The sequence below is a fragment of the Bos indicus genome, chromosome 19, assembly GCF_029378745.1.
Source record: "Bos indicus isolate NIAB-ARS_2022 breed Sahiwal x Tharparkar chromosome 19, NIAB-ARS_B.indTharparkar_mat_pri_1.0, whole genome shotgun sequence".
Classification (NCBI taxonomy): Eukaryota; Metazoa; Chordata; class Mammalia; order Artiodactyla; family Bovidae; genus Bos; species Bos indicus.
In genome coordinates, this window is record NC_091778.1 from 30744254 (window position 1) to 30770519 (window position 26266).

Below are 26266 nucleotides of genomic sequence, written 5' to 3' on the forward strand. Positions count from 1 at the left end.
TAGTAGAAGTACTAGGAGAAAGTCTTATAAAAAGCACAGAAATTTCCAAAGAGACAGAACTACTGAAAATATATTCATTCTTAACAAGTGAGAAGACTCAGTAAAACAAACAACAGAACATCTGTAGTAGCAAAAAAACTAACAATTCCAGAAAATCTATAAAACATATTTCCCTCTCAAGGGGTCCTAGTCCCAACTTAGTGGATATAAAGTTTGCATTTTAAATACTTTGACGTGTCTATTCCAATTTTTTTCAACTTTTTTCTTTTATGTAGGTAATTGCTGTTTTATTTGTTCTCAGTCTTAGGATCAAGGATTTCCTACCATTTTATGAAGAAGGTCAGTAAATTCACTAAGAGAAATCCTTTTCTCCTGATAACTAGCTGATGCTCTGCCGGCTGCGATTTACACTCGGCTCTGCATACTCTTGTTTTGTATGTCTGAGATCTGCCTCTAGGCTTCACCTGCTCTTCCCACAGGGCCATGTGGTGTTTAGGGCTCTTCCTAACAGGGGCTGGCTTGGCTGCTCATTCCATGTTTTATTTTTGGTGACTAAATACCATAAGTTATAAGTAATATGTTTGTTTCTTGTGGCACCAAAAGATAAATTGACACTGTAAAAAAGAGACTCACAAGTTCCTTGCAGATAAATTTTTTATCTGCAAAAATCATAAGTACAAAACAGAGTGACAAAGATTTTCACATTTTGTGCATTTCTTTGGTCACTTTTTAGCATTTGGATGAGTTACTCTTCACTGATGATTTTTGTGTGAACCTCCCGGCTCTTCACCCGCAGCTTGTTGACCTGGGACTCGGCAATGTCAGCCCGTTCCTCAGCCTCTTCCAGCTCGTGCTGGAGCTTGCGGAATTTGGAGAGGTTGACATTGGATTGTTCCTCCTGAGAATAAATGGAAATGCATTTAAGAGGGGGAAATTTCAAAATTTCTAGTTTCTTAGATCAGCGGGTCTTGAATTTCTTATTACTTAAAAACAGTTCACTCTAGTACACCTTGTTTTAGCTTAGAGAAATGCTCTTGCATTAAAAAAAAAAAATTCTCTCATGTTTCTGAAGTCATGGGTAGCAAGGAAGGACAGGTGACATTTGTCTCCAAGTTGTTCTAACTAAAAGTTCTCTTTTTATAACATCTAAACATCTTAGAACTACTGCTACATATGCCAGCTTTCCAGACTCTTATTCTTTCCCCTTACCTCCTAGAATTCTGAGAATGGAACCAGACCTCTTAAAAATACATGTATACAATTTGTACTATACCAAGCTAGTACCCTTGACTATAAATTATTGTCATGCTAAGTCACTTCAGTCATGTCCAACTCTGCGACCCTATGGACTGTAGCCTGCCAGGCTCCTCTGTCCATGGGATTCTCCAGACAAGAATACTGGAGTGGGTTGCCATGCCCTTCTCCAAGAGATCTTCCTGACCCAGGGATCAAACCTTCATCTCCTGTGACTCCTGCATTGCAGGTGGATTCTTTACCACTGAGCCACCAGGGAAGCCCCATAAATTATTATTGTCACTTGAGTATAAATTATTGCCACTTAATGCAGTTTAAAAATTAAACAGGAAGTTGTTTGCCAAAACAGTTGATGTGTTCCCTGATTATATGAATATTTGAGCACATAGCAGTAAATTTGGGAAGGCCAGTTCTAGTTTAGTCTCTAGTAGTCATTCTTTTTTTAAAGGCTCATTAAGAACTGTCCAAAGTAAGCTTTCCAATTTAGAACGTTTAGAAAACTTTGAGTCATTAAAAAATAGAACTTGAGAAAAACCCCAGATGGTCCTCTTATAAATGAAAGAGTAGGAGCCAGAGAAATGTTCTCTCTCTCTCTCTCTCAGACCTTAGATCAGGGGAAAAACAAAACCAGAGATGGTCAGAGGAACCAATTTGTGATATTTAGGTATGTATGTATTTATACTTCTATACCTTGGAAATTCATATTTTTATTATTTTTTCAGATAATTCACAGGCTGAAGAAATGAGATGAGGCGGAGTGCTGAGGATCTAGTGGTTGGAATATAACCAAGACCTTCTGAGACTTGATATTTAAAGGCTTACTTGACACCTTCACTGTGTATATATAATGATATCTCAAACAATGTTTCCAAAACAGAATTCCTGTTTTCTTCTTGGCCTACATATGTTCCTTCCTTAGTTTCTCATTTTAGTAAATTTATGTCATGTACCTAGTTACTCAAATCATAAATCTGATTAATTATCCTTGTTTTCCTTTCTCTGTCTTTCCAAGCAAAACCTATTAGTATATCTTCTAGTTTTGACCTCCAAAATATATCTTGAATCTCTCTACTTCTGTTTTCTCCACAAACCACTGGACCACTTGAAAACCCTTCTAAAATGTCTTCTTGTACCTAGTAGTGTTGTCTCACTATCCATTCTCCAATAGTAGTCAGAATTCTTTTTTAAAAAATATAAATCAAGGCATGACCAAACCAGCTTAAACCCTGCTGCGGCTTCCCCAGTGTTTCACTGTACCTCGAATAAAAACCAGACTTCTTATCATTGCCTAGAAGACCCCATGACCCACCCCCTGCCCAGGGCAGGGGGGTCTCTATTGCTGTTCCCCTATTCTTTCCACCTCTCAGACCAGGCTCTTTCCCACTCAACAGATTTGCGTTGCTGTTCCTCCTTCCTAGAACACTCTCCACTATCTTGTCAAGTGGTTGGTTTCTGTTCATTCTTCACATATTCATTGAATCATCTTTCATTGATCCTTCCTTATTTTACCCTATTTCTTTCACCCCTTGAACTAAATTGGCTTGGATATATCTGAGAACAGGAGGCAGCCCCATCACCCCGAGGGGGACTGAACTCACCGCTTCCTCAGCTTGTCTCTTGTAAGATTTCACCTTTGCTTGCAGTTTATCCACCAAATCCTGGAGCCTGAGAATGTTCTTGCGGTCCTCCTCAGTCTGAAATATTTCCAAGAGTGAGTTTCTTGAAAGCACAGATACCATCCCATTTTGTTGTTTATTTGGTTTTTTGATCCCTTGTAGCCGAGGGGAAAACAGAGATGGGATATTTTCCTTACCTGGTAAGTGAGCTCCTTCACTCTTCTCTCGTGTTTGCGTAGACCCTTGACAGCTTCAACATTGCGTTTCTGTTCACTCTCAACTTCTCCTTCCAGTTCACGTACCTGCAAGATGAGTATTTTAGAGATGTTTACTCTGGTCCATTCACTCAGTGGATTTCTCCTTCTTCAGATGAACCATAATGCTGCTTTTACTCTGCTTTATATGTAGTATACGATGCCCTAGTCTAGTCACCCCCTTTATAAGCTCTTACAAAGAATATCTCTTCTGAATCTTTGTATGCCCCACATCATCTAACAGTGGGAGATTCTAAAAAAAAAAATCGCACATTAGATTAGAATGAGATGGGAATAGGCTGATCAGAAGACCCACCCTGGCCTCCAGCTTCTGGATCTGCTTCTTCCCGCCCTTCAGGGCCAGCTGCTCAGCCTCGTCCAGGCGGTGCTGCAGGTCCTTCACCGTCTGCTCCAGGTTCTTCTTCATCCGCTCCAGGTGGGCACTGGTGTCCTGCTCCTTCTTTAGCTCCTCAGCCATCATGGCTGCCTGATTAACAGTAAAACAAAACCAGTTGAGAAAGGTGAGACAGCCCATCAAGATTCTAGCTTGAGCACCCAGGGTGGCCCTCTGCTCACATCAGTGATGGCCTTCTTGGCTTTCTCTTCTGCGTTGCGAGCTTCCTGGATAATGTCCTCCATCTCTCCCTGGATTTGAGTGATGTCTGTCTCTAGCTTCTTCTTGGTGTTGATCAGGCTGGTGTTCTGGTTAAAATACCAAATTTAGAAATATTAATACATGAGAGCAAAATCAGGGTGTCCAATGTTCTAATGAACCCACAAGCTAATTAATTAAGATAACTAATTAGTATCCCTTCTTGTTCCATAAATTATCTGAGTTGACAATACATTTTTACAAGACAGTCAACTCTGAATGTCATAGTTCATATTAATAAAAATATTTGTTAATTCAAAAATAGTACGTATTTTAAACTTTAATCCCCCATATAACACTGTGAATAAATTTTTAAATAATATGAAGATTTGAGCAAGATTTTCATTTCCAGTATCTTTTGCTGTTCTGTTATGCCCACCTGGGTGTGCAGGAGCTGGACACGCTCACTGGCATCCAGGAGCTCCTGCTCTGCGATCTTCCTGCTCCTCTCTGTCTGCTCCAGGGTGGCCCTCAGCTCCTCGATCTCAGCCTGCAGCAGGTTGGCTCTGCGCTCCACCATGGCCAGCTGCTCCTTCAAGTCCTCCTGGCCCCGCAGAGCATCATCCAGGTGGATCTGGGTATCCTGTGGAATGAACGATCATTGAGACACCTTGTTCTCAGGGCTGCAGTCACCCACCTGTACTGGGACCATCTCCTGAACCCATTTACCTTGAGGATGGCTTGAGTGCTCCTGTAGTTCTTCAGGGCCTCAGCAGCCATGCGGTTGGCATGGTTCAACTGGATCTCCATTTCATTGAGGTCTCCTTCCATCTTCTTCTTGAGCCTGATGGCATCATTCCTGCTCCTGATTTCAGCATCCAACGTGCTCTGCATGGACTCCACGATTCTAATGTGGTTCCTCTTCAGCTGGTCAATTTCCTCATCCTTTTCAGCAATTTTCCTGTCAATTTCAGACTTGACCTGGTTCAGCTCCAGCTGGATACGCAGGATCTTGCCCTCTTCGTGTTCAAGAGATGCCTTAACAACAGCAAGGGGGTGACGTTAGCAAGGAGTGGAAGTGTTTAGTATTCTGGAGATAGGAATTAGCTACTACCTTTGTGCTACCATAATGCATCTTTATTCCACTGTTATAGAAATTTCTGCAATGTGGAGTTGTTGGTTTTGTATAATTCTATCTTCCCAGCTAGCTCATGCCCTTGAGTTTAGGGCCCTGACCTCATCTTTATTTTCTCAGTGTCTAGCACATAGTTTCTGATGTCCAGTTATGTTTGTTGTATGCATGGTCAATTTTCCATCCTCATATTTATTATTACAGAGTGAAAATTATTTTTCTTTTATCTTGATTCACCTGTTCTTGCATGTATTCGATCTCAGTTGCTTTCAAAATGGTTTTAGAGTCTACAGTAAAATGTGTACCTCTGCCTCCTCTAAAGCAGCCTGAATTTCAGACTTCTCTTGTTCCACTTGCTTCTTTACTTTCTCCAGTTCATGGATACGTTTCCCTCCTTCTGCGATCTGCTCCGTGAGGTCAGAGATCTCCTCTGTTGGTGAAAAACATTTAAAAATTCATTCAGTGAGGAAAACATTCTTTCAAATTCTTTGTTGGAGAAAAGGTAAAGTGTACTCACGTTGCAAGTTCTTATTTTCCCGCTTCAAGGTTTCCAGTTGGTCTAAGGACTCCTCATAGGCATTCTTGATCTTAAACAGCTCTGTGCTAAGGGAGCGAGACTCCTTCTGGGAGGCTTCAAGTTCAGCATGAGTCTCTTCATACTTCTGTTTCCATTCTGATAGGATCTGAGGGGCAAGGAATGGTCAGGAAATTGGTGGAGAAAGTTGGATGGGATGAAACCATTTTTTCTGGCAGCTTTCAAACAGAGTTGAGATGACTGGGGACTAAAAAATACTTATGAATGAGAAGAGTAGAAACCACAGGAGTGCCCCCTCCTCCCCACCTACTTATGGCAGGAGCTGCTGAGCACAGCCCGTGGATGGTTTGAATAGGCACACGGAAGGTGACCAGCTGTCCTCAGCCACATGTGAATGCTGAGGCAGAAATTGGTGCAGAAGTTACCTTGTCGAAGTTCCTTTGCTTTTTGTCCAGGGCTGCACAGGCAGCGTTTGTCCTCTCCACATCAATCATGAGGTCCTCAACCTCATTCTGGAGCCGCTGCTTGGTCTTCTCAAGGGAGGCGCATTTGGCATTCACAGCTTCTACGTGTTCCTCAGCATCCTGCAGACGCTGGGCCAGCTTCTTCCTAAAATGTGAAATAAAGGCTCACACAGATACTCTTCTAAGGCATCCACTAAAACATTATCATTCCTGTCTGGCTGTACATTATTCACAGGAGAAATGACTAGATCTCTGCTTAAGTTTTCTCTTGAATAAGCAGGTCCCTTCCTTAAACTTTCTGTAGAATAAGATTCTCCCGGTTAAGTTCAGTCTTGAACTTTTGATTGCATTTAAATCTTTATATAAGAATGTTTTCTTTCTTATTGCAGAATTTAATGTCTACTTTTTAGTCTTTAATAATAGATTTCTTTTTCCTTCTACAAGTAGCTGTACTTTTACATCTCAAAAGGAGGACCTGTGGTTTAAAGCCAGATGTTTTTTCTCTTACATACCTATCACTTTGGATCAATTTTTTCATTAGTGGCTAAGAAGGAGGAGAAGCTCAGGACAGTATAATTGACTCTTACTCTATATAAGATGACATCAAAAGTTTCCTTTTTAAAAAATAATCTTTCAGCTTCCTGTTGCTCATGTCCTTCTTCCTTCTACCCTCTAACTTAATTTCTTTCCCCAGATAACCTAGAGTATTTGTTTTACTTGCTTAAGTTTATATCATGTATGATCTATTCCTAAGTTTTTGTTTGGGGAGCAATGGACATTTGTTCACATGGTATTTAATATCAGGTGCACTTTGATTGTTATCTCTATTTCCATTTTAAGTAAGTCTAGAACATACTTGGCCTCCTCCAGCTCCTCCGTGCGCTGGATGGCGTCCGTCTCGTACTTGGTCCTCCACTGGGCCACCTCACTGTTGGCCTTGGACATCGCCCTCTGCAGCTCGGCCTTGCCCTCCTGCTCCTCCTCATACTGTTCCCGCAGCAGGTCACAGTCATGACGGGCTGACTGCAGGGCATGGGCCAGGGCACTCTTGGCCTGAGAACATAGCAATTGGTGACTTAATTTTATTATCTTTAAAGTGATGTTTAGTCCCTAAGCTCCTGTAGGCCACCAGAAGAAAATCTGTAGAAGTAAGCAGAAAACAACCTTAAAAGCAAGTATAATGACAGAAACAACAACAGTAATAAGTAGGGCTAACCTTTATCTCCTCTTCCAGCTGCCTTTTCAGTTCTTCAATCTGTTGTGTGAATGCTTGTTTGCCCCTTGAGAGCTGAGAAACGAGTGCATCCTTTTCATCTAGCTGGCGTGAGAATTCACCTATAAAGACCAAGAACCAGAAAACTCAACCTCACTTTGGAAATTAAAACTCCCAAGATACAAACTGGAGCAGGGGAAAGGGAGCTGGGGTTGAAACATGATGCAGAGTGTGGATTACAGCAAACCACGAATTTCTACGTCAACCCTGGTGAGCACATCCATGTGAAAATGAGAAGTAGGGAAGACTTTAAGGCAGATTACACTCTTCTGAACAACAGAAAAGATTTCAGGAGATATTTAAAATTGTTTGATCACAGTAGAAATAGATGAAGAAATATGTGAAAAGAAATATAAATCAGACTAACAAAAAGCATTCCAGTGTTTTTTGTCTATGGCAATGGTGTTGTACTAGTTTACCTTCCACTGAAACTTGACTGAAACAGAATTTATTCTGTGGAAAATAGGAGACTTGGAGCAGCACCCTTTGAACTGATGTTCAAAGAGAAATCCTGGAAGAATTTTTATATCGAGACAGTCAAGCGTCCTTCCACCCCAAGAATGAGTTGGTCTGTGGATAACAAATCAGTTCCTAAACTAAGTGTCATTTAAGTTTGTCTTCCATTCTTTAAGCACCATAATTTGAACATATACTATACAGTTGACCCTTGAACAACCAAGGGATTTCAACCCTTTCAGCAGTTAGAAACCCAGATATAACTTTACAGTCAGCCCTCTCTGTCCACACCCATGGACTCAACCAACTGTGGATAATCTAGTATTATAGTGCATTTTTATTGGAAATAATTCACGTATAAGTGGACCCACACTCTTCAAACCCATGTTGTTCAAGGGTCAAATGTATTATGTTAAAAAGAGGGAAAACCCTTTCAGCACCATTTTTGAACAGATAACCTGGAAGCCTTACCTGTTTAACATTTAATAAGAATCACAACTTCCAATTTTTTTTCATACCACTGGATTACTAGGAACAAACATGTAATGAGGAAAAGAAACTACAAGGGGCATTTTGATTCTTTGAGAAGACAATTTTTTCTTTTCATGAAATGTACTTACCACCTGTATAACAGTAATAACAAGCCTTACTTGAGTTTTGTTCTAGAAAGAACAATATTTGAATGAATATGAAAGAGTAAAAGTGGTTCTCCAACAGTTTGATCCACCCATTGCTTTACTGGTTCAAATGACCCGTAAAGCAATTTCCACCTCTCACTTGGGGAGGCAGAACTTTGGTAGAAAGTTGGACAAGTTGGTACATACGGGGAGGAGTAAATGCAGAGACTCTCCAGTTTGGATAATCAGAACTCTTTGAATCTCACTTGCATGCTCCTGGTTAGATCGTGGTCCTGAATAGTTCCCTACTTAAATGTGGTGTTACCAGAAATTGTCAAGACTTCAGGGAAAAGACTGGAGTAAGCATTCTTGGACAGGTCATTTCTCTGCAACCGTAATCTAACATCATTAAAATGGGGATAACATTATACAGACTGAGGGTAAAAAAGTAATTAATGTGTGGAAGCATTTTGAAAAGTGAAAGTAAATACTGTTGTTGTTCAGTTATGTCTGACTCTTTGTGACCCTGTGGATTGCAGCATGCCAGGCCTCCCTGTCCCTCACAATCTCCCAAAGTTTGTCCAAGTTCATGTCCGTTGCATTGATGAATACATGTCCAAGCCGGTGGTAGCTAAGGTGTTCATATTAGCAGCACCTCCCATGAGCTCAAGTAACTCAGTGCAGGGTTTATCAGCCAGTTGAGAATCCAAGGTAAACTGGTCATTCAAAGTCAGGACTGGTAGATGCCCACCTGATTCTGTCTGCAGACGCGCTCTCTGAGTCGTTAGGTCATTGATCAGCCGCTGCTGCTCATCCTCTTTTGTCTTAAGTTCACTCAGCTGATCCTCTAGAGCGCGGCACATCTTTTCGAGGTTTCCCTGCATTCAAAAAGTGGTAGATGGCATCATCTCAAGTATTTGGATCATGGAAATCTGCAGTAATCCCAGGATTCCATAGGAGCTGCTGTACTCATTTCCTTCGAGAATAAGCTATCTTTACAAACAAAACCAACAGAGGCCTTAGGCTGTGATGGAAAGAGTCAAAATATAACAGTCTAAACGTACTGCCATGAAATTGCCTTGTGACTCAAAACCTTTACTCAGTTGGCTCATCTGTGATATGAGAATAGTGATAGTCAACGATTCAGCTCAAGAAATTTTTTTGAGAAACAAATTATGTATTTGTGCTTAAGGGGAAAACAAAGAGCCTATTCAAGGTGAGGTGTTTTTAAAATTTCAAAATATACCATTGAATTGTATTTTTTATTGGAAAGAACTTGAGTTTTCAGGATGCACAGTCTTGGGGTACAGCTAGTCTCGTGTAAGAGGGAACACTCGCCCCATCACACTGGGGTTAGCCCTTCCTGCCACTAGCCTCCTGTCATAATCTCATCCTGACAGTTGCTAATGATTCCTGAAAGGCTTGCTCTCACCTGTCCCACAGAAATCTCTTTTAAGACTTAAATCATGATTGTACCTTGGCTTTGGAGACAGTCTCCATGTTGCTGGCCAGGTCGTCGATCTCCATCTTCATCTCGCTCTTCTCCTTCTCCAGCTTCTGCTTGACCCTCTGCAGGTTGTCAATCTGCTCCCCCAGCTCAGCCACACTGTCCGCGTGCTTCTTGCGAAGAGCGGCCGCCGTGGCCTCGTGCTGCAGGGTGGCCTCTTCCAGGTCCCTGCGCATCTTCTGGAACTCGGCCTCCCGCTTCTTGTTCATCTCAATCTGGGCGGAAGTGGCCCCGCCGGCTTCTTCCAGCCGCTCGCTGATCTCCTCCAGTTCCCGGGAGAGGTCTGAGCGCTGCTTCTCTGCTTTGGCGCGGGAGGCCCGCTCAGCCTCGATCTCCTCCTCCAGCTCCTCGATGCGGGCCTGGAGGTGGGGAGAAGCTCATTGTGAGCTCCTTTGAGTTGGTAATTTTGTCATTTTGCATGACACTGGTGGAAACCATGGACTTACCTGTAACTCCTTGATCTTCTTCTGCAGCTGCATCGCGAGGGCCTGTTCATCTTCAATCTTGCTTTGCAGATTGCTCATTTCAAACTCCTTCCTGTTAGGAGAGCAGCATGTTAGCTCACACCGTGTCTTCTTTTCTGTGTGTAACTGAACATTTTTGTATGGCTGGTGATGAGGAAGTGCTAAGTGGGTGTTTTACAAGTCAGAAATGTACCATTTTCTTTAAATCAAAAGTCAAAGATGTTATTTTTTTTTTCTGTGTGCTGTGAAGTAATATTTTTGAGATCCAGACAATGAGTGGGTTACAATTGTATTCTCTCATACTCACTTTTTGAGTTTCTCATCCAGTTGCTGCTTATCATTTTCTATATCCATTGTGGATTCTTGGGCCAGTTTTAGATCACCCTCCAGTTTCCTCTTGGCTCTCTCTAGGTCCATGCGAAGTTTCTTTTCTTGCTCCAAGGACCCCTCAAGCTGAATGTAAATAATGTTGAGTCAAAGAATTGCTTAGCTTACTTTCAAAGAAAATTTCCTTGACAGTCCTAGACTTACATCATCCACTTGCTGCTCTAGCTTAGTCTTAGCTTTGGTCAGAGTGTTGACTTTGTCCTCTTCTGCCTGTAGGTCATCCAGGGTCTGCTGGTGGGCCTCCTGGAGGGCCTTCTTTTCCTTGGTCAGCTTGGCAATGGTTTCATCCAGACCTGCCATCTCTTCTGTGAGGTTTTTCACCTAGAAAGGTTAAGAAAGAGATGATCTCTGTTGTAAAGCAGCCTAATTAGATGGCAGAGTCTCTATATGCTGTATAGAAGTATATTTCATACCTTATTCTCTGTGGCATGTTTCTCCTTCTCAACCTTGGCCAGTGTCAGCTCAAGGTCATCTATATCTTTCTTTAGTTCTGAACATTCGTCCTCCAGTTTCCTCTTCTTGGCCGTCAGCTCAGCATTGATCTCTTCCTCATCCTCGGCTCTCTCAGTCACCTCCTTGATCTTAGCCTCCAGCTGGATTTTGGTTTTAATCAGCTGGTCACATCTTTCCTCTGCATCAGCCAAGGCATCAGCTTCCTGAGAAGGGATGGTAGACACTTTTAGGTCTTGTTCTGTGGACCTTTTCAGATTTTATTAAGAATTGAAACCAAATAAGTAAATTGTACTTTAAAGCTTTAGGTTAATTTTTATTAGTTTTCCATAATTTAGGAAATATTTATTGGGTATTTAAGGCACTGGAGATTTTTAAAAAGGAATTTAAGTTACAATTCCTGGTGAAATTATAATAAAATAAACGTATTAATGATGAGTTTCAGGATATTCTGTCCCAAAATATGGTACCTTGGCACAATGAATATCTTAAGCTAAAGGAGTTTGAGAAAAGAGCAGAAACAGGAAGACCACTCTGAACTATTCCTCTTGCCCCTTTTCCCTGAAACAAGCCACTAACCTTCTACGTGGAAGGTTCCCTCTCTGTACTGGGAGGAAAGAAGGCATTCTTATTACAAGAGATGGGGAATTTAGGGCTGAGAAGGCTGTATAAACAAATCTTGTTAAACTAACTCTTATCTTTCTGTTTCTTCATCACTTACTACCCCAGTCCAGGACCCCCTGTCTTGTCAGTTCTTCACGTATTTATCATTTCTTTGTCTCAAAGGTATTAAAGCTTCATGCTCTGGTCACTTCTTTGGGTCTTCATTCTCTTATACAGGCTTACATATATACATAAAAATTAAATAAAGTTTGTATGTTTTTCTCCTATCAATCTTTGTGAGTTTAATTTTCAGACCTAGCCAAGGAACCCTAAGAGGGTCAATGAAATTTTTTTACTCCTCTACATGATAACTCCCCGTGTTTGCAGTCAGATTCTTTACCATCTAAGCCACCAGGGAAGCCCCAACCTGATTCCCATAATTTCAGTTAGCTGACTTTATTTAGTATTGTTTTCCAGAAAGGTTTAGTAAATGAAAAAAAAAGAAATGGTTGGAGCATATTATACTGAGAGGAGTTAATTCCCATGTAGTTATCCCTTGATTTTTGAAGGTATGATAAATCCATCCTCAGTTTGAAAAATCTTGAACTCCATAAACCATAAGGGAAGTCACAACTTGTGACTTGGGAAGTGCCAACCCAAGTATTTATAATTCACTTTTATTTTTTCTAGTTATGTGTCTAAAATGTGTGCACTCCCTAGAAGCGATGTAGATTCCCTTCTGAATTCAGAGAACTAGAGAGTAACTTTTAATATTTCTGTTATTGATTTCATTGGTGGCAGCTGAAATTTTCTTGTCATTTGAGTCACAGAAATGGGATAGACAGTGATGTTCATCAAATATCTCTTCCCAAGCCTCTGGAGACTTCTTAGGACATCACAACAAGAGCATCAACTCATGCTTTGCCTCATTGACACTATTTATAGAAAGTGCTGCCATTATCTTGGCAATGATCTTATATTTTCAGGTACTGGAGGATTCCTAAAGAGCTAGTTGAGAGGGAAGTTGCCAGGAGGCCATAGATTTAAAAATTCACAATATTGGTTTCCAGTTGGTACATTTTCATCATAGAGTCTCCACCCTCTTTACTGTCTATATTGTTCTTTCTTCACTGTTCTTATTTGCATTTTTCAGTGGGGAGAATCTTAGGGAGCAAAGATCACTTTATTTCCTGCCCGTATTCTGCTAGGAAAAACACCAGGGGCAAAAGAAAATCACTTTTATTACTTTCTTCTCAACAGCACAGGATCCTCCGACAGAGCTGTTCATAATAGTGCATATGAAATTTTATGGAACACTTTGAGGATGGGAATTAGGAAAGACTGGTGATCAGTCCCTCAATAAGGTGCCATCTAGACTCTCCCCTAGTAGCTGCTGAATTGGAATTTTAGCATCAGATAGTAGACAATGGCTTCTGATACTCACAGACTGAACCTGGAGCTGCAGGTCATTCTTCTCTTGTGTCAGAGTCACCATTTTCTCTTCAAGTTCTTTCCTTTTTGCTTCTGACTTAGCCAGCTCTTCTTTGGTCTTCTCAAACTCTTCCTTCATGTTGGCCATTTCCTTCTCTGTCTCTGCACTCTTGAGGAGGGGCTTGATCTTGAAATACAGCTTCATCCAAGGCCAGTGCTTGACGTTCATGAAAGCACGGACATTGTACTGGATGCAGAAGATGGACTCTCTGTGATAGGAGCAGAAATGTTCAAAGTCAGGTATAATAGGAAACGGAATTACAGGGCATAGGCTGATGGGGTTAGAAAGTTTCCCATAGAGTACCTCCTCTCCACCATCTTCTGGTACTCCACTCTTGCCAAGAACCCTCTGCACCTGGCCTGGGTTCGGGTAATCAGCTGGGCTAGCTTTTCATCTCGCATCTCCTCTAGGAGCCCCAGAAGACCAGCTTTGAAAAAGACCTGTGTATGGCCAGAGTTGCAGATCAGAAACTTTACACAGACTCCAAAGGGACAGACACAGTGCCAGGTGGGCCTTAGAGACCATTACCTTGGTGTGACCAAATTTATACTGGGTGTGATCAACGTCAATGGATGCAAGGAGCTTCTCAGAAGCCTTCTTGCTGTCAATGAATTGTCCTTCAGGGATCGCACTTGCATTTAATACCTTGTATCTGTTTGAGCCAAACAAATAAGTGATATAGCTATTGTCACCAACAAGAACTCTTTCTGCCTTACTACAGAAACAGTTGAAAGGTTGGGTAGTCTAACACATAACCAAGTAATCATATCTACCTCTTTATCTATTCTTTGTATATTCAAAGGGTGTCAAACTTTTGGTATATCAATATGGAATTTGTTAAATTTGTTGCTTTTTCCAGTTTTAATAGATGGTATAAAGGATAGGCTTATTTCATTGAAAAATTCAATAACAAGAACCTTGTAAAATAATTCACAGTGAGAAAGTCTGACCTCTGTTTGAAGTCTGCGTACAGGATTCTGCTGGGGAAACCCTTCCTGCAGATGCGGATACCCTCCAGCACCCCATTACACCTCAGCTGGTGCAGGACCAGCTCGTGCTCCATGGCCCCTAAAAAAAAAGATGTTTTCCATAGAATAATCTCCTGAGAAGTCATGCAGGAGCTTGTCTGGGTATCAGATGTGCCTTACCAGGAGTTTTAGTTTCATTGGGGATGATGCAGCGTACAAAGTGGGGGTGAGTGCTCCTCAGGTTGGTCATCAGCTTATTCAGGTTCTCCTGTGGACCCATATACATATCTGGTTAAAAATGCAGCATTTTTATACATTCATATTTATAGACATAATTGTCACCATCCATGAAATTTGTTTAATTCCAGTGAATAGTATCTAGATTGAATTTGCCAAGGGTTGTCTCTGAAAATAGCTCTATTTTCCCTATCTTTGTGCATTATAAACTTGCTGTTGAAGTGGTTGTTCATTCCTGTTGAATTTCCTAGTTTATTGTGTAAATTTATGGCATATTAACATATGGAAATACTCAACCCATTATGTTTTATGAGATACGGAGTCTGATTTACAAATTCAGAGTCTTCCTCCAACTCACCCCTTTCTTTCTTTTCCCAACTTTTCAATTGTATCTGCTTCTCTAGCACAAGTTTATTCTTTATAATTACATAGCTGTGCCCTCCTGCTGGTTTCATAGAAAGGGCTCTTATAATGCCTGCTTCTGGGAGTTGGCAGAAAATGGACAGCCATATTACCAAGTGTGAGAGATCATTCACCCTATGGAAATTCTGAATTTTCAGAATAACTGGAACTTCAGTTATTATAGATAGAATTCTTAAAAGGTAAGTAAATTTTCCTTAAGCGGTATTTCTTAGCACACCTTCTCTGATTTCTTATTTTCTTCTTTTAGAACAGCCTCCAAGTCCTGCCACTATTTTTTCTACCCTCACTTTTCAAAATCCACTCATTTTAGTTCTGTGCCAAGATGCACCTAAGCCTCTACCTCAGTTAGACGCCCCCAGAAACTCAAGAAAATCTCCTGATTTGCTTTTCCAAGAAGAAGCTTTTATGTGTCGAATGACTATATTTCCCAGCCCCAATATTGAGTGTTACCATCTTATACGGAGTCCGACCTTCGGGCACCTGTATTTTCTACCTGCTGACTGTCTCTTCCAAGTTGCCCCAAACCTTCCTGAGAGACTCAGCACCACTACCTCTGCTGCCCTGGTTCCTTGAGTTACATTCAGTTCTAGAATACTTGCAAGACTGCTTCCCCTTCCCCACACAGTAAATTCAGATTTAATTTCCTGAATCTAATGAGAGAGAGAAAATGAGGTCCATACCCTGAAAAGAGCAGACACGGTCTGGAAAGAAGAACCCTTCTTCTTGCCACCTTTCTTTGGACCGCCCTCTGAGGGGAAGAGAAACCACAGGCACTCGTAGTACAGGCTTGCTTTATCTCATTTTATACCTTAGGTAGACATGAATTCTGTTGGTAATTACCTGCTTCACCAGATGCTGGGCCAGAGAACAGTAAAGCCAGAGTCTTCACTGAAGACTTCTGGTACAGCCCGACCACCGTCTCATTCAGGGGGTCCTTGTTCTTGTCCAGCCAGCCAGTAATGTTGTAGTCCACAGTGCCCGCATAGTGAATGAGGGAGAAGTGGGCCTCAGCCTTGCCCTTGGCAGGTTTGGGTTTCTGGAAGTTGTTGGACTTTCCAAGATGCTGTTCATAAAGCTTGTTCTTGAAGGACATGTCTGTGGCCTTGGGGAACATGCACTCCTCTTCCAGGATGGAGAAGATGCCCATAGGCTGAGAGAATGAAAAGAAACATGCCACTTGAATTGTCTGCCTGCAGAAGTAATGGGTAGCATTCTGATCCTACTTGAGTAAATACATCATATCATTCTTTACAGTTAGTGAAAACTGATTTCTTTGGTTAGAAGTCGTTAAATGGCAAGGATTAATTGGGTGTCTATCAATACCCAGGTGTGTGCTGGGCTCTGGGATATGATGGAGGGTAAGATGAACAAGGAAGGACCTCTGGTGGAGTTTGTGTCTTTGCCCCAAAGCCTTGGAGCAATGTTTCCCAAGTGTGATGGGTTGTGTCAGAAACACCTGGTAAAAATGCAGATCCCAAGGCTCTACCCCACCCTTCCCCCAAAATGTTTCTAGGAGCGAGCTTAGGGGAATGTGCAGGTTTACTCAGTACCTGTGGGGTCTTTGGCACAACTGAGAGGCCCTGCTTTCAAGTACTAGGAACTCCACCTTCAAGTGCCAGCAGGAATGGCTCCAAAACTGACAAAGAAATAAGTGAATCATGCTCTCCTCAGAGCTCTTTAATAAGGAAAGATGGTTTAAGAATCAGACTTGTCATCAGACTATGAGGAAGGGTAGAGTTCTGGACTCTAGGAAAGACTCAGTCTCCTTTCATCAGATCATCTACCTCAGAGTTGGCCAAAGGACCTTCCCTGATCTTAGTTACCAATAGAAACCTTTTACCAGAGTGTGCAGTGAGATTTGTGATTTTCCTCTAAATACGGGTCAGCAGTGTGACCTGTGGTCTGAGAAAGGAAGGCGAACCTTCTCGATGAGCTCGATGCAGGCGGCCAGGTCCATCCCGAAGTCGATGAACTCCCACTCGATGCCTTCCTTCTTGTACTCCTCCTGCTCCAGCACGAACATGTGGTGGTTGAAAAACTGTTGCAGTTTCTCATTGGTGAAGTTGATGCACAGCTGCTCCAGGCTGTTGAACTAAATAAGTAGAAAATACAAGTGAACATTCTTCTTGTGATAACAGCTTCTCTTTGAAAGGACTCTTCTGACATAGTTAGCCTAACTGCTCCCTGCATGAAAATACAACCTGACTCAGAGTGATGTCCCCATACACAGAAGCCAAAGAGGTTCTAAGACACGGGTGAACCTTGCAAATACTAGGCTGAGTGAAGGAAGCCGGGTTCAAAGCTCTAAGTAGTGTATGATGTCATTTACATGAAATGTCCAGATTAAGCATATCCTTACAGACAGGAAACAGATTTCTAGGGGGTGAAGTAAGAGGGAAATGGGAAAGAGGTTGCAGGTTTGCACTGTCCTTAGCACTTTTATTTGAAAGCTTGTGGATTACTCTTCATATTATTGCTTGGTACTAGATTATTCCTTTCTTCCCATGTTGGGTTGAGGATTTCTGGAAATGCTTTTGTTCCTAAACCCAGAAAATCTCATTCAGTGTCCATGAATGCACTCATAGAGAAAGGTGTGGAAATCAGACCTCTCGATCAGACACACCTGAGACACTGCTGTTGGGGAGAAGACTTGGGTAAACTGTATGGGAGGTATTCTGTCTCAGGCAAATGAATTTGAGCTTATTTACCATGCCATTTCCATCCCCTCTACTGGCCATGGAGGGCAGGTGAGAATCTCTGGATTCTGCTTTGAATTTGTCATTAACTTCCCCATGGCCATCTTTTCTGCCACTGTCACCCTCATCACGTTCTTTATCATTTACTAAATGCTAAACTATGTGCTGGGGGACAGTGCTTAGGTCTTTAAATCCAGAAATCTTACAATGGCAAAAGATTTACAGAAATAAGCATGTTATGTGGAGCTTTCTGTACAGGTCCTAGGTGAATTTACCCTGTTTGGGGTCAATACCATTTTCATTATCTAAGTTCACAGAGGTGCAGTTTGAGCCCAGATCTGTCTCATCCCAAAGCTGATGTCCGTTCATGGACTTTTGATCTCCCTTCATGTGTCAGTTCAGTTTGTAGTGTAGTTATTTTCATGGATCTTTTTTTTTTTTTTTTTTTTTTTTTTTTTTTTAGTTTCTTTTTTTTTTTTTTTTGATTTATTTATTTATTTATTTATTTTATTTTTTTTTTATTCTTCCAATTTTATTTTATTTTTAAACTTTACATAATTGTATTAGTTTTGCCAAATATCAAAATGAATCCGCCACAGGTATACATGTGTTCCCCATCCCGAACCCTCCTCCCTCCTCCCTCCCCATACCATCCCTCTGGGCCGTCCCAGTGCACCAGCCCCAAGCATCCAGCATCATGCATCGAACATGGATCTTTTTAAACATTTACTGTGGCAGCAAGATTTGTAAGTTTTCCTCCTGCTAAGTTTCTGCTTACTCACATCAAAGATCTCAAAGCCAGCAATGTCCAAGACCCCGATGAAGTACTGCCTGGGCTGCTTGGTGTCCAGCTGCTGGTTGATGCGGGCAACCATCCACAGGAACATCTTATCATAGACGGCTTTGGCAAGAGCACCCACTGCGTTATATACCTTCATGGACAAAGTAATGATCGTTGCCATTAATAAAGGCATGATGTGAAGGCCTGGGAAGGATGTGATTCACAGAGGTTGTGCACTTACCTGCTCTACAGTCTGGCCTTTGGTGACAAACTCATTGCCAACCTTGACCCTGGGGTAGCAGAGGGCTTTGAGCAGGTCAGCAGAGTTCAGACCCTGGAGGTAGGCAGCCTTGTCAGCAACTGCAGAGACACAATTCAGACATCCAGCATGGCCTACTGTGGCCCCACAACACCTAGGGGCAGAGTAAGGAGGGAATCACTGCTATGTGGGGTTTGATTTGTGTGTCCATCAGATGCTCAGGTGTAAAGGAGACATGAGCGTGGAGTTGCCTATTTTCTCTCATTCAACCCACTTGGGGGTTCATTGGTACCTTCAGTGCCATCTGGTTCTGCTTGCTCCTCACGCTGCTTTTGCTTGAATTTTAGATTCCCATAATGCATTACTGCCCCTGTGAGCTTGTAGATGGACACTCTTTCATCAGAAGTGAAGCCCAGGATTTCAATGGCACTCTGCCAGGAGAGATGAGAGGACAGAATTAGGACGTAAGACACTAACTTATTTAGGAGACTTTATACTGTGTCCTGAACCACACCTACAGCAGGGTTGTCACTGTCATTCCCATATATACCAATTCGTTTTAAAAACTGCATGTGAAACTTACATCTGTGGCCATCAACTCTTCTTGGTCATCAATGCTAGGGACTGTGATCTCCCCTTGACTCACGTAGGCATAGTCATATGGGTTGGTGGTGATTAGGAGCATTTCTGGGTACATAGAATTTAGGGTGTATGTTTTGCATTAGAAGGGACTAATAAAGATGTTAGCTTTTAACTTAATACATTTAAGCTCTTGCATACCAATTAGCTCTGGCTTCTTGTTAGACATGATCTGATAAAAAATATGGTAGCTTCTTTCTGCCTTCAGCTGGAAAGTGACTCTAGACTTCTCCAGAAGATCTGCAATGGCAAGTGGACACGGGATTAGAGGGAAAACTGATAAAGTTCTGGGAGTGACTTTGGTTCTTGGGGTCATGAACTAAAAATTTCATTGGCCCCTTGTGATTTCAGCTGAATGGTCCCATGAGGTACCACGTAATTTTGTCTCTATCACTGTGGTTACTCTTACCACCTCTTGAAGGAAACTCATGTTCTCTGGCTCAAGACATATTCACCTCTCATGCAGAGGATCCTTGACATTTTGGGTATAATTGATTCTTGATAACCTGTTCCTCCTCAGCATCTCTGCTCACTTTATAACAGGGGTTATTACTAAGAGCAAATTTATCAAGCTCACACTTAGGAAGAAATTTCATACACTAAACCCAAATAATGCACCCCTAATCTTAGTCTTTTCTTATAAAAATTTGAAGTGTCTTGTGAGGCTGGAATTCTTCTGACAAGCCCAGCAACTCCTGGCAGTTTCTGCAGCCCCTGACTGAAGTGGGTGAAGCACACCATTGGATCTAGTTAGACTGGCATTTCCCAGGGGTGTGTTTGGCAGTGAGTGGTATTGCACAGGCTCCAGGCCCAGTATGAGCTGTAAGATGTTCCTCCAATCCATCACTGTCACTCCGGATTCTGTTTAGGAGGTCCTGTTACTCACATGTTTCAATATCAGCAGAAGCCAGTTTCCCTGTGGTACCAAAGTGGATCCTGATGAATTTACCCTTGAAAGTGAAAAAGATGATGGTATATATAAAACTGGAAGCACACAGTAAAAGAGATTGAAATAATAACACAGACAGCCCTCTCTGGCATCTAAAAGAACACCGTTCTGTGACCAGAGACTTACAAAGCGAGAGGAGTTGTCATTCCTCACGGTCTTGGCGTTGCCAAAAGCCTCCAGCAGGGGGTTGGCACTGATGATCTGATCCTCCAGAGTCCCCTGCCAAGGCAAGAGCGGTGCTCACATGTGGGGCTTGGGAGTTTCTCACCTGACAGCCCACATGCTGCCCTGGCAACCAGACCCACCTGCATTTTGCCTGAAGTTGGTTCCTCCTTCTTCTTCTCCCCAGTGACTGCAATTGTTGCAAAGTACTGGATGACACGTTTCGTGTTCACAGTCTTTCCTGCCCCAGATTCTCCGCTGTCAAACAGTTGTCAAATAAATGTGAGAATTTAAGCTCTATGACAAGTGAAACTGCTTCCTTTATTACCCTTGACTAGCCAATGTGCCTGTCTTTATATGTCTTTGTCAGAGCCCCCTAGGTTTTTCTCTTCAGCCCGTGTTTAGCTCGTATTATTTCTGTTGCTTTGCATTGATGAAAAGCTGAGACATTCAATCATTAATCATGCAGCACTTGTTTCTTGAGTGCTTAAAATGTGTCAAGCTCTCTTCTATGTGCTGAGGCCAGGGCTTGAGGAGTCCGAGAAGCAACTAACTCAACCATTATGTAGTAAATGAAACGATTAGTAAAAACTCTCTGAAGCAATGCATGCGTTCTTTTGCTTCCTTAGACTAAAGATACTCCCAAGTTAGGTCTTTGAAGGACTAGACATTCCTCCAGTAAGCCTTGAAAATGAACCACTGGTAATATTCACAAAGTGTCCAGCCTTTAGAAGGTATATACGCTTGCTGTCCAGTACTGGGTTCTGGCCACGTGTGGACATAGTGTTTTACATCTAATCCCTGGAAAGCTCTGGGACTTTTAAGGTTGGTCTAGCAAATGATGTAATTTGGGACATTGCTATTTTACATTCAGATGCAATCCGAACCCTATAATAAACAATAATGGTATTTAGTTCCTGGCTGATTTGCCATTGCTTTAATACGGGGGCATGAACTAATTTATTCCTTTGATTAGTCATTTTCCCAGTGAAAATAAAACTGGAGTGTCAGAATAATAATACATACGTGATCAAGATAGACTGATTCTCCCGATCTAGAAGAAAAACAGTGGACAATCAGATTATTTACCAGCTACTTACACAGAACTTCCCACCGGGAAACATTGAGGGCATTGAGTGTTAGTGTCATATTCAGGAGAATTTTTCAGTATATTATTATAAAGGTACATGCAATGTTGTTATATCTCTCAAGTTGGGGAAGAGAAACATTAAAATGTTGTCACATTTTGAACTCCTTGAACTCCACAGAAAGTGTGTCCTTCTGGTTTGAAGGAAAGAGCAGTTCTTTCCAGAGGCACAGCTGTTCATTGTTATCTCTAGGCTCCAATGGCCTGCTCTTCATGGACAAATGCATATAACTGAGAAATGCAGTACACTCAGGATGCGGACTGTATTTCATAGTTCCAAATAGTGTTAATTAGGCCAAGATTGAGATTTGGTTTCTATGGATCAATCTCACACAGACACACACACACACACACACATACACACATCTATCTGTCTCAAGATCCCAGACTGCAACCCTAACTCTGATCAGGCTTCCCAGAGTAGGCCATTGGGTCAAAGACAGATCAGAGAGGATGCCTGAATCAGAATAAAGTCTTTTGGAGAGGGGCCAGAAACAGCTTCCATTTGAATGCTGTAGTCCCCCAATACATTTCATTCAGAGAGAGGCTGCCATCTCTGAAATGGGTTCTGATAACTTTAAAGACATACAACACTTCTTAACCATCTAATTCAAAATCAACAAGAAACTTGGGTACTAAAATGATTGAACATATATTTTTCATTTCTGTTCAGGCAATACTATTCAGCTCTAACTTAACCTTTTTTGTGACTTGAATATATAAAATGAATCATATATTTCTCAGCAAGGAGACTGTAAACAAATTAAGCTTAATTGGGTTGGAGCAGCAGTGTGGTCTGATAAAGTTGTGGAGGTGGAATCAGGAGAACGGAGGTTTTTTCCCCACTTGACAGTGTGTGTATGCCTATTCTTTGCTCACTTTTGGTGTGCAACTAGGGGGCTTGGGTTTGGATTTGGTTATTTCTAAGGATCTTTTTATGTTTTAGCTTCCCCGTTTGGTGATTATAGATGGTGAAAATTTTTGTATGATAAACGGTCAAGGCTCGTACCAGTCAGCATGAACTGATAGGCGTTGTCAGAGATGGAGAAGATGTGGGGCGGGGCCTCCTGGCGCTTTTTGCCTCGGTAGGCCGTCACCACCTCTGCATTGTACACTGGCAGCCACTTGTAGGGGTTGACGGTGACACAGAAGAGGCCTGAGTAAGTCTGCACCATAAAGGAAAAAAGGAATATAATTGTTTCATGAGGACATTAATACTGGTTTTCAAAATGTTAACCGCCTGCATGAACAGAGTCCATGAGAACAAACTCACGTAGATCATCCAGGCTGCATAACGCTCTTTGAGGTTGTACAGCACAGCGGGCTCGTGCAGGTGGGTCATCATGGCCATGTCCTCGATCTTGTCAAACTTGGGAGGGTTCATGGGGAAGACTTGGTCTTCTTTCACAGTTACTGTCTGTCAGGTCAAACAAGAGGAGCCAGGTTAGTAAAGAAGTGTCAGCTCTCCTAATGGGCAGTGGGGCCCCATCGCATCCCCTCCAGATGCTCTACTCACCGCCCCAGCCTCGGTCTTGGCCGTCACCTTCCCCCCTTCCCTGCTCTGCACAGTCGCTTTCACGAAGGACTCCTTAGGGTCCGCCACGAAGACTGAGGTCTTGGCATCGAAAGGCTTATTCTGGGCCTCGATGCGCTCCTTTTCAGACTTTCGGAGGTAAGGAGCGGCCTCCCCAAAAACAGCCATTTCCTGGTCTGAACTCATGGCTGCAGTTTATTGATGGCAGCCCAATCAAAGACCCTGCCTGGCAGAGGAAGAAAACATATTACAGAAATTCAGAAACTGGATCATTAGATTCATGTTTTTTTTTTTTTTTAAAACAAACAAACAAAAACAAACCCAACCTTATTCCTTGACAGGTTGAGCACTAGCATCTTGCTGGGTATGACTACCTCCCTGGCTTGGCTGGAGGTGAAATGGCAGTCTCTGTGTTCTGTACCATTGCTGACAGATACTTATTTGGCAAGAGACTGTTGGTTCTGGCTCATCTTCTACACGATATTATAACTCCTTTCTCTGTTTCTTTTGCATAAAAGAAAGCCGCTTATCATCAGCTTATACAGACACAATGCTAAGACGACAGCAGGATTTCTCGAGCTCCTTCACCTGTACTTCTTGTCTTCCAATCAGATTACAGGGACCCTGCAGACTGGGAGTATGTTCCTTTTATAGCATCCTTCACACCTCTTAGAACACATGCTGGGTGTGGGTAAGGACCAGAGTTGGCTTTATATATTAAAAGAGCAATACAACTATGTTGCTAAAGTTATATGAACTATTCAGTGCCTGGTGAAAACCTTTTCATTATAGATTTGGAATTTACAAGGACCACATAATAATAAAGGAAAGCATAAATGTGAGGAGCTTTGTTTTGCATTGTTCAGTTAAAAAATCCTGTTTTTACATCCACTACTCTTGTTCCTGTGCCATAATTTTGAGAAACTCAGCTTCTTCACCTGTCTTTAGTATTTCTCAAAGACATTAGTTATTACTTAAGTTTTCTTGCTTTATTACTAGTATTCTCATAAAAATTTCAGGAAACTTTTTCTTTTCAAATCTGTCTCTTGTCACTTTAACATTCATTAATCCTGTCAATAAGAATCATATATAACCTATTTTATAATTTTTTTTTAATTTTATTTTATTTTTAAACTTTACAATATTGTATTAGTTTTGCCAAATATTGAAATGAATCCGCCACAGGTATACTATTTTATAATTTTAAAAAGATATTTTATTGAGAAAAACTCAAAGCACTTGAGTCATCTTCTCAATATTTTTCTATTCAAACCACAGTGGTTTGGATAGCACAATTAAAGTCCATTGTCTAGACTTTCCTGGCAGTGCAGTGGTTGGGAGTTCACCTTCCAGGGCAGGGGATGCAGGTTTGATCCCTGGCCGGGGAACTAACATGCCAAATGCCTCGGGCCCAAAAACCCAAAGCATGAAACCGAAGCAATATTGTAACAAATTCAGTAAGACTTTAAAAATGGTCCACAGCAAAATATATTTTTTAAAAATCCTTTGTCCTACTAAAAATGCTCACAATCATTTTTCATATCATATAATTTTTTAAATGTTCATTTTACAGAGTGTGAAACAGCATGCAGATTTCAACCACTTTTCCAAGTCAAAGACTCACTTCATTTTATTAATCCAGTAATGCTGCATCTCAAGGGTTTTTATATTATATACAGTGGTAAGAGCTGCAGGATAGGACATTTACATTTTCTCTGTAAATGAGCAATAATGGTGTGAAATGCTGCGTTGCATATTGTAATTGAATTATTTAAAAGATAATCTGCAATGCTGGAAATAGAAAAAACAATGTATCTGAAAACTCCTGAAGCATTGTATTTATTGCAAAAGATACTGATTAATGAGAACCAGTTTCTAAAGTCTCCCTCTGAGTTTTTCAGGGAAGCATGAACAGCCATGAAATTGAAATGCTTTTATTTTGTAGCCCTTACCCTCAACCACTCTCCAAACCACTGCAGAAGGTTTCCTACTCCTTGCAAGGAATGAGAAAAACAAGCCAGTGCCTTACCTTGGAGATGCAACCTTGAAGTGGGTCAGAACTGTAAGAAAAAGAGCAAATGTCCTCTGATTAAATGTGAACAGTTCCCAATAGTAGCAAGAATAATTCTGAATTGAGAAGCAGGAAATGACTGGGAACACCAAAACATCTAATTAAAATTGCTGCGGAGTAAGTTGGTGCTTCACTGGAAGGGCTCCCAGGGGCAGCAGGAGCCAGGATGTGTGGCATGCATGCGGGCAGCCAGGCATCCCTGCTGGCCCTTCAGACAGAGCTCTGTCCTCACACACACTTACCTTGAAGCTTTATGAGGAAAGACAAGTCATACTCATCCCCAGGGTACTTTTATAGGGTCAAATATGGAAAACACGTCGCCTCCTCCTCTTTCTTAAATCATATTTGGCAAAACCTGTTTTTGGCAATGAAGGTCTCCAAGCATAATTCCCTTCATATTAAAGATGTTTGGATATAATTAGAAATATTTCCTCTCACATTGGGTTAAGTGTATAAATCAATCTCCTATAAATAAGTTGAGTTGTTGGCAACCTGAAAGTGACTGCCTTTGGAATAATGTAAGGTGTTGTTTCAGAGATAGCCATGAGCTGGATTCCCTGGACTTTGTTGCCTGCTGCTCTTGTATTTCACTGAATCGCCTGTGTGAGTCTTTTCGACTGCCTGCACAATTGCAGATATTATACTAGGGAGCAAAGTTTCTGCTCTTTACCAGAGCACCAGAAAAAGATAGTTTCTCCCAAGAAGCCATGTTTTTTTTCTCCCAATTTATTGTACTTTTTCAAGGATGCTTGGAAATTTAATTTTACAATTTTCCTCATGAAGAGCAGCCAAAGATACACAGCTTCTTTTTTTTCCTTTGGTTAGTCACTCCTGATTCATTGTCAAATCATTTTTGCCAAGCCAGCAAAATCATTTTCCTTCACTTTTATTTTTTAGATGCAAGTTGCTTGTGACATTTGTTTTCCTCTATGAAACTCACCATAGAAAACACTAGAAAACAGGGCATTTATCTGTCTAAATATATAACATCTGTGACTTCTCTATCAGTTATCCATGGTATATATTTCACATTTTGCTTACAAACAATACTGGTACATTATTTTCTATTTTGATTTTTAATTTTAAAAATTTGGCTTATCGTCTTGATGGTCTTGCATCTCTTATGTCAGCATTGTTTATCTGGGACTGAGACAAAATTTGCTTAATATACCCTGCTTGGCAACCATTCCTGTATTATTGTACTGATATTTCAGTTGATTCAGTGCAAAGAGGCTGCCTTATGAAAGCAGATATCTGGAGATACTGTTTGTAACAGTCACATGATTTTATTGCTGTAATGGACT

The 26266-nt window shown here is 41.4% G+C and overlaps 1 protein-coding gene across 1 annotated transcript; it reads right to left on the reverse strand.

Annotated features, from left to right (window-relative positions):
- Nucleotides 1-636: 636 nt before the first annotated feature.
- Nucleotides 637-25223, reverse strand: LOC109573381 (myosin-1). Its single transcript, XM_019980555.2, has 40 exons — nt 25205-25223; nt 24921-24951; nt 22874-23117; nt 22631-22774; nt 22367-22523; nt 21237-21264; nt 20354-20468; nt 20175-20267; nt 19986-20049; nt 19241-19339; nt 19044-19147; nt 18753-18891; nt 18443-18561; nt 18203-18352; nt 16646-16816; nt 15565-15874; nt 15405-15472; nt 14245-14332; nt 14047-14164; nt 13625-13748; nt 13400-13536; nt 13049-13304; nt 10965-11207; nt 10696-10872; nt 10472-10617; nt 10147-10237; nt 9670-10059; nt 8945-9071; nt 7064-7182; nt 6704-6900; nt 5809-5992; nt 5366-5531; nt 5154-5278; nt 4446-4754; nt 4156-4359; nt 3701-3826; nt 3441-3611; nt 3068-3172; nt 2853-2948; nt 637-898 (listed from the first exon to the last, which is right to left on the reverse strand). The coding sequence occupies exons 3-40, from the start codon at nt 23075-23077 to the stop codon at nt 746-748; spliced, it is 5817 nt and encodes a 1938-aa protein (XP_019836114.1). The 5' UTR covers nt 23078-23117; nt 24921-24951; nt 25205-25223; the 3' UTR covers nt 637-745.
- Nucleotides 25224-26266: the final 1043 nt, after the last annotated feature.

Excerpts from the sequence above, each read along its gene's own strand:
- LOC109573381 (XM_019980555.2), bottom strand. The coding sequence starts at position 23,077 with ATGAGTTCAGACCAGGAAATGGCTGTTTTTGGGGAGGCCGCTCCTTAC. Across the intron at positions 13,749-14,046 it reads TACGCAGACTTCAAACAGAG|ATACAAGGTATTAAATGCAA; the intron begins GTCAGACTTTCT and ends TGGCTCAAACAG. Across the intron at positions 899-2,852 it reads AGAGACAAGCTGAGGAAGCG|GAGGAACAATCCAATGTCAA; the intron begins GTGAGTTCAGTC and ends ATTTATTCTCAG.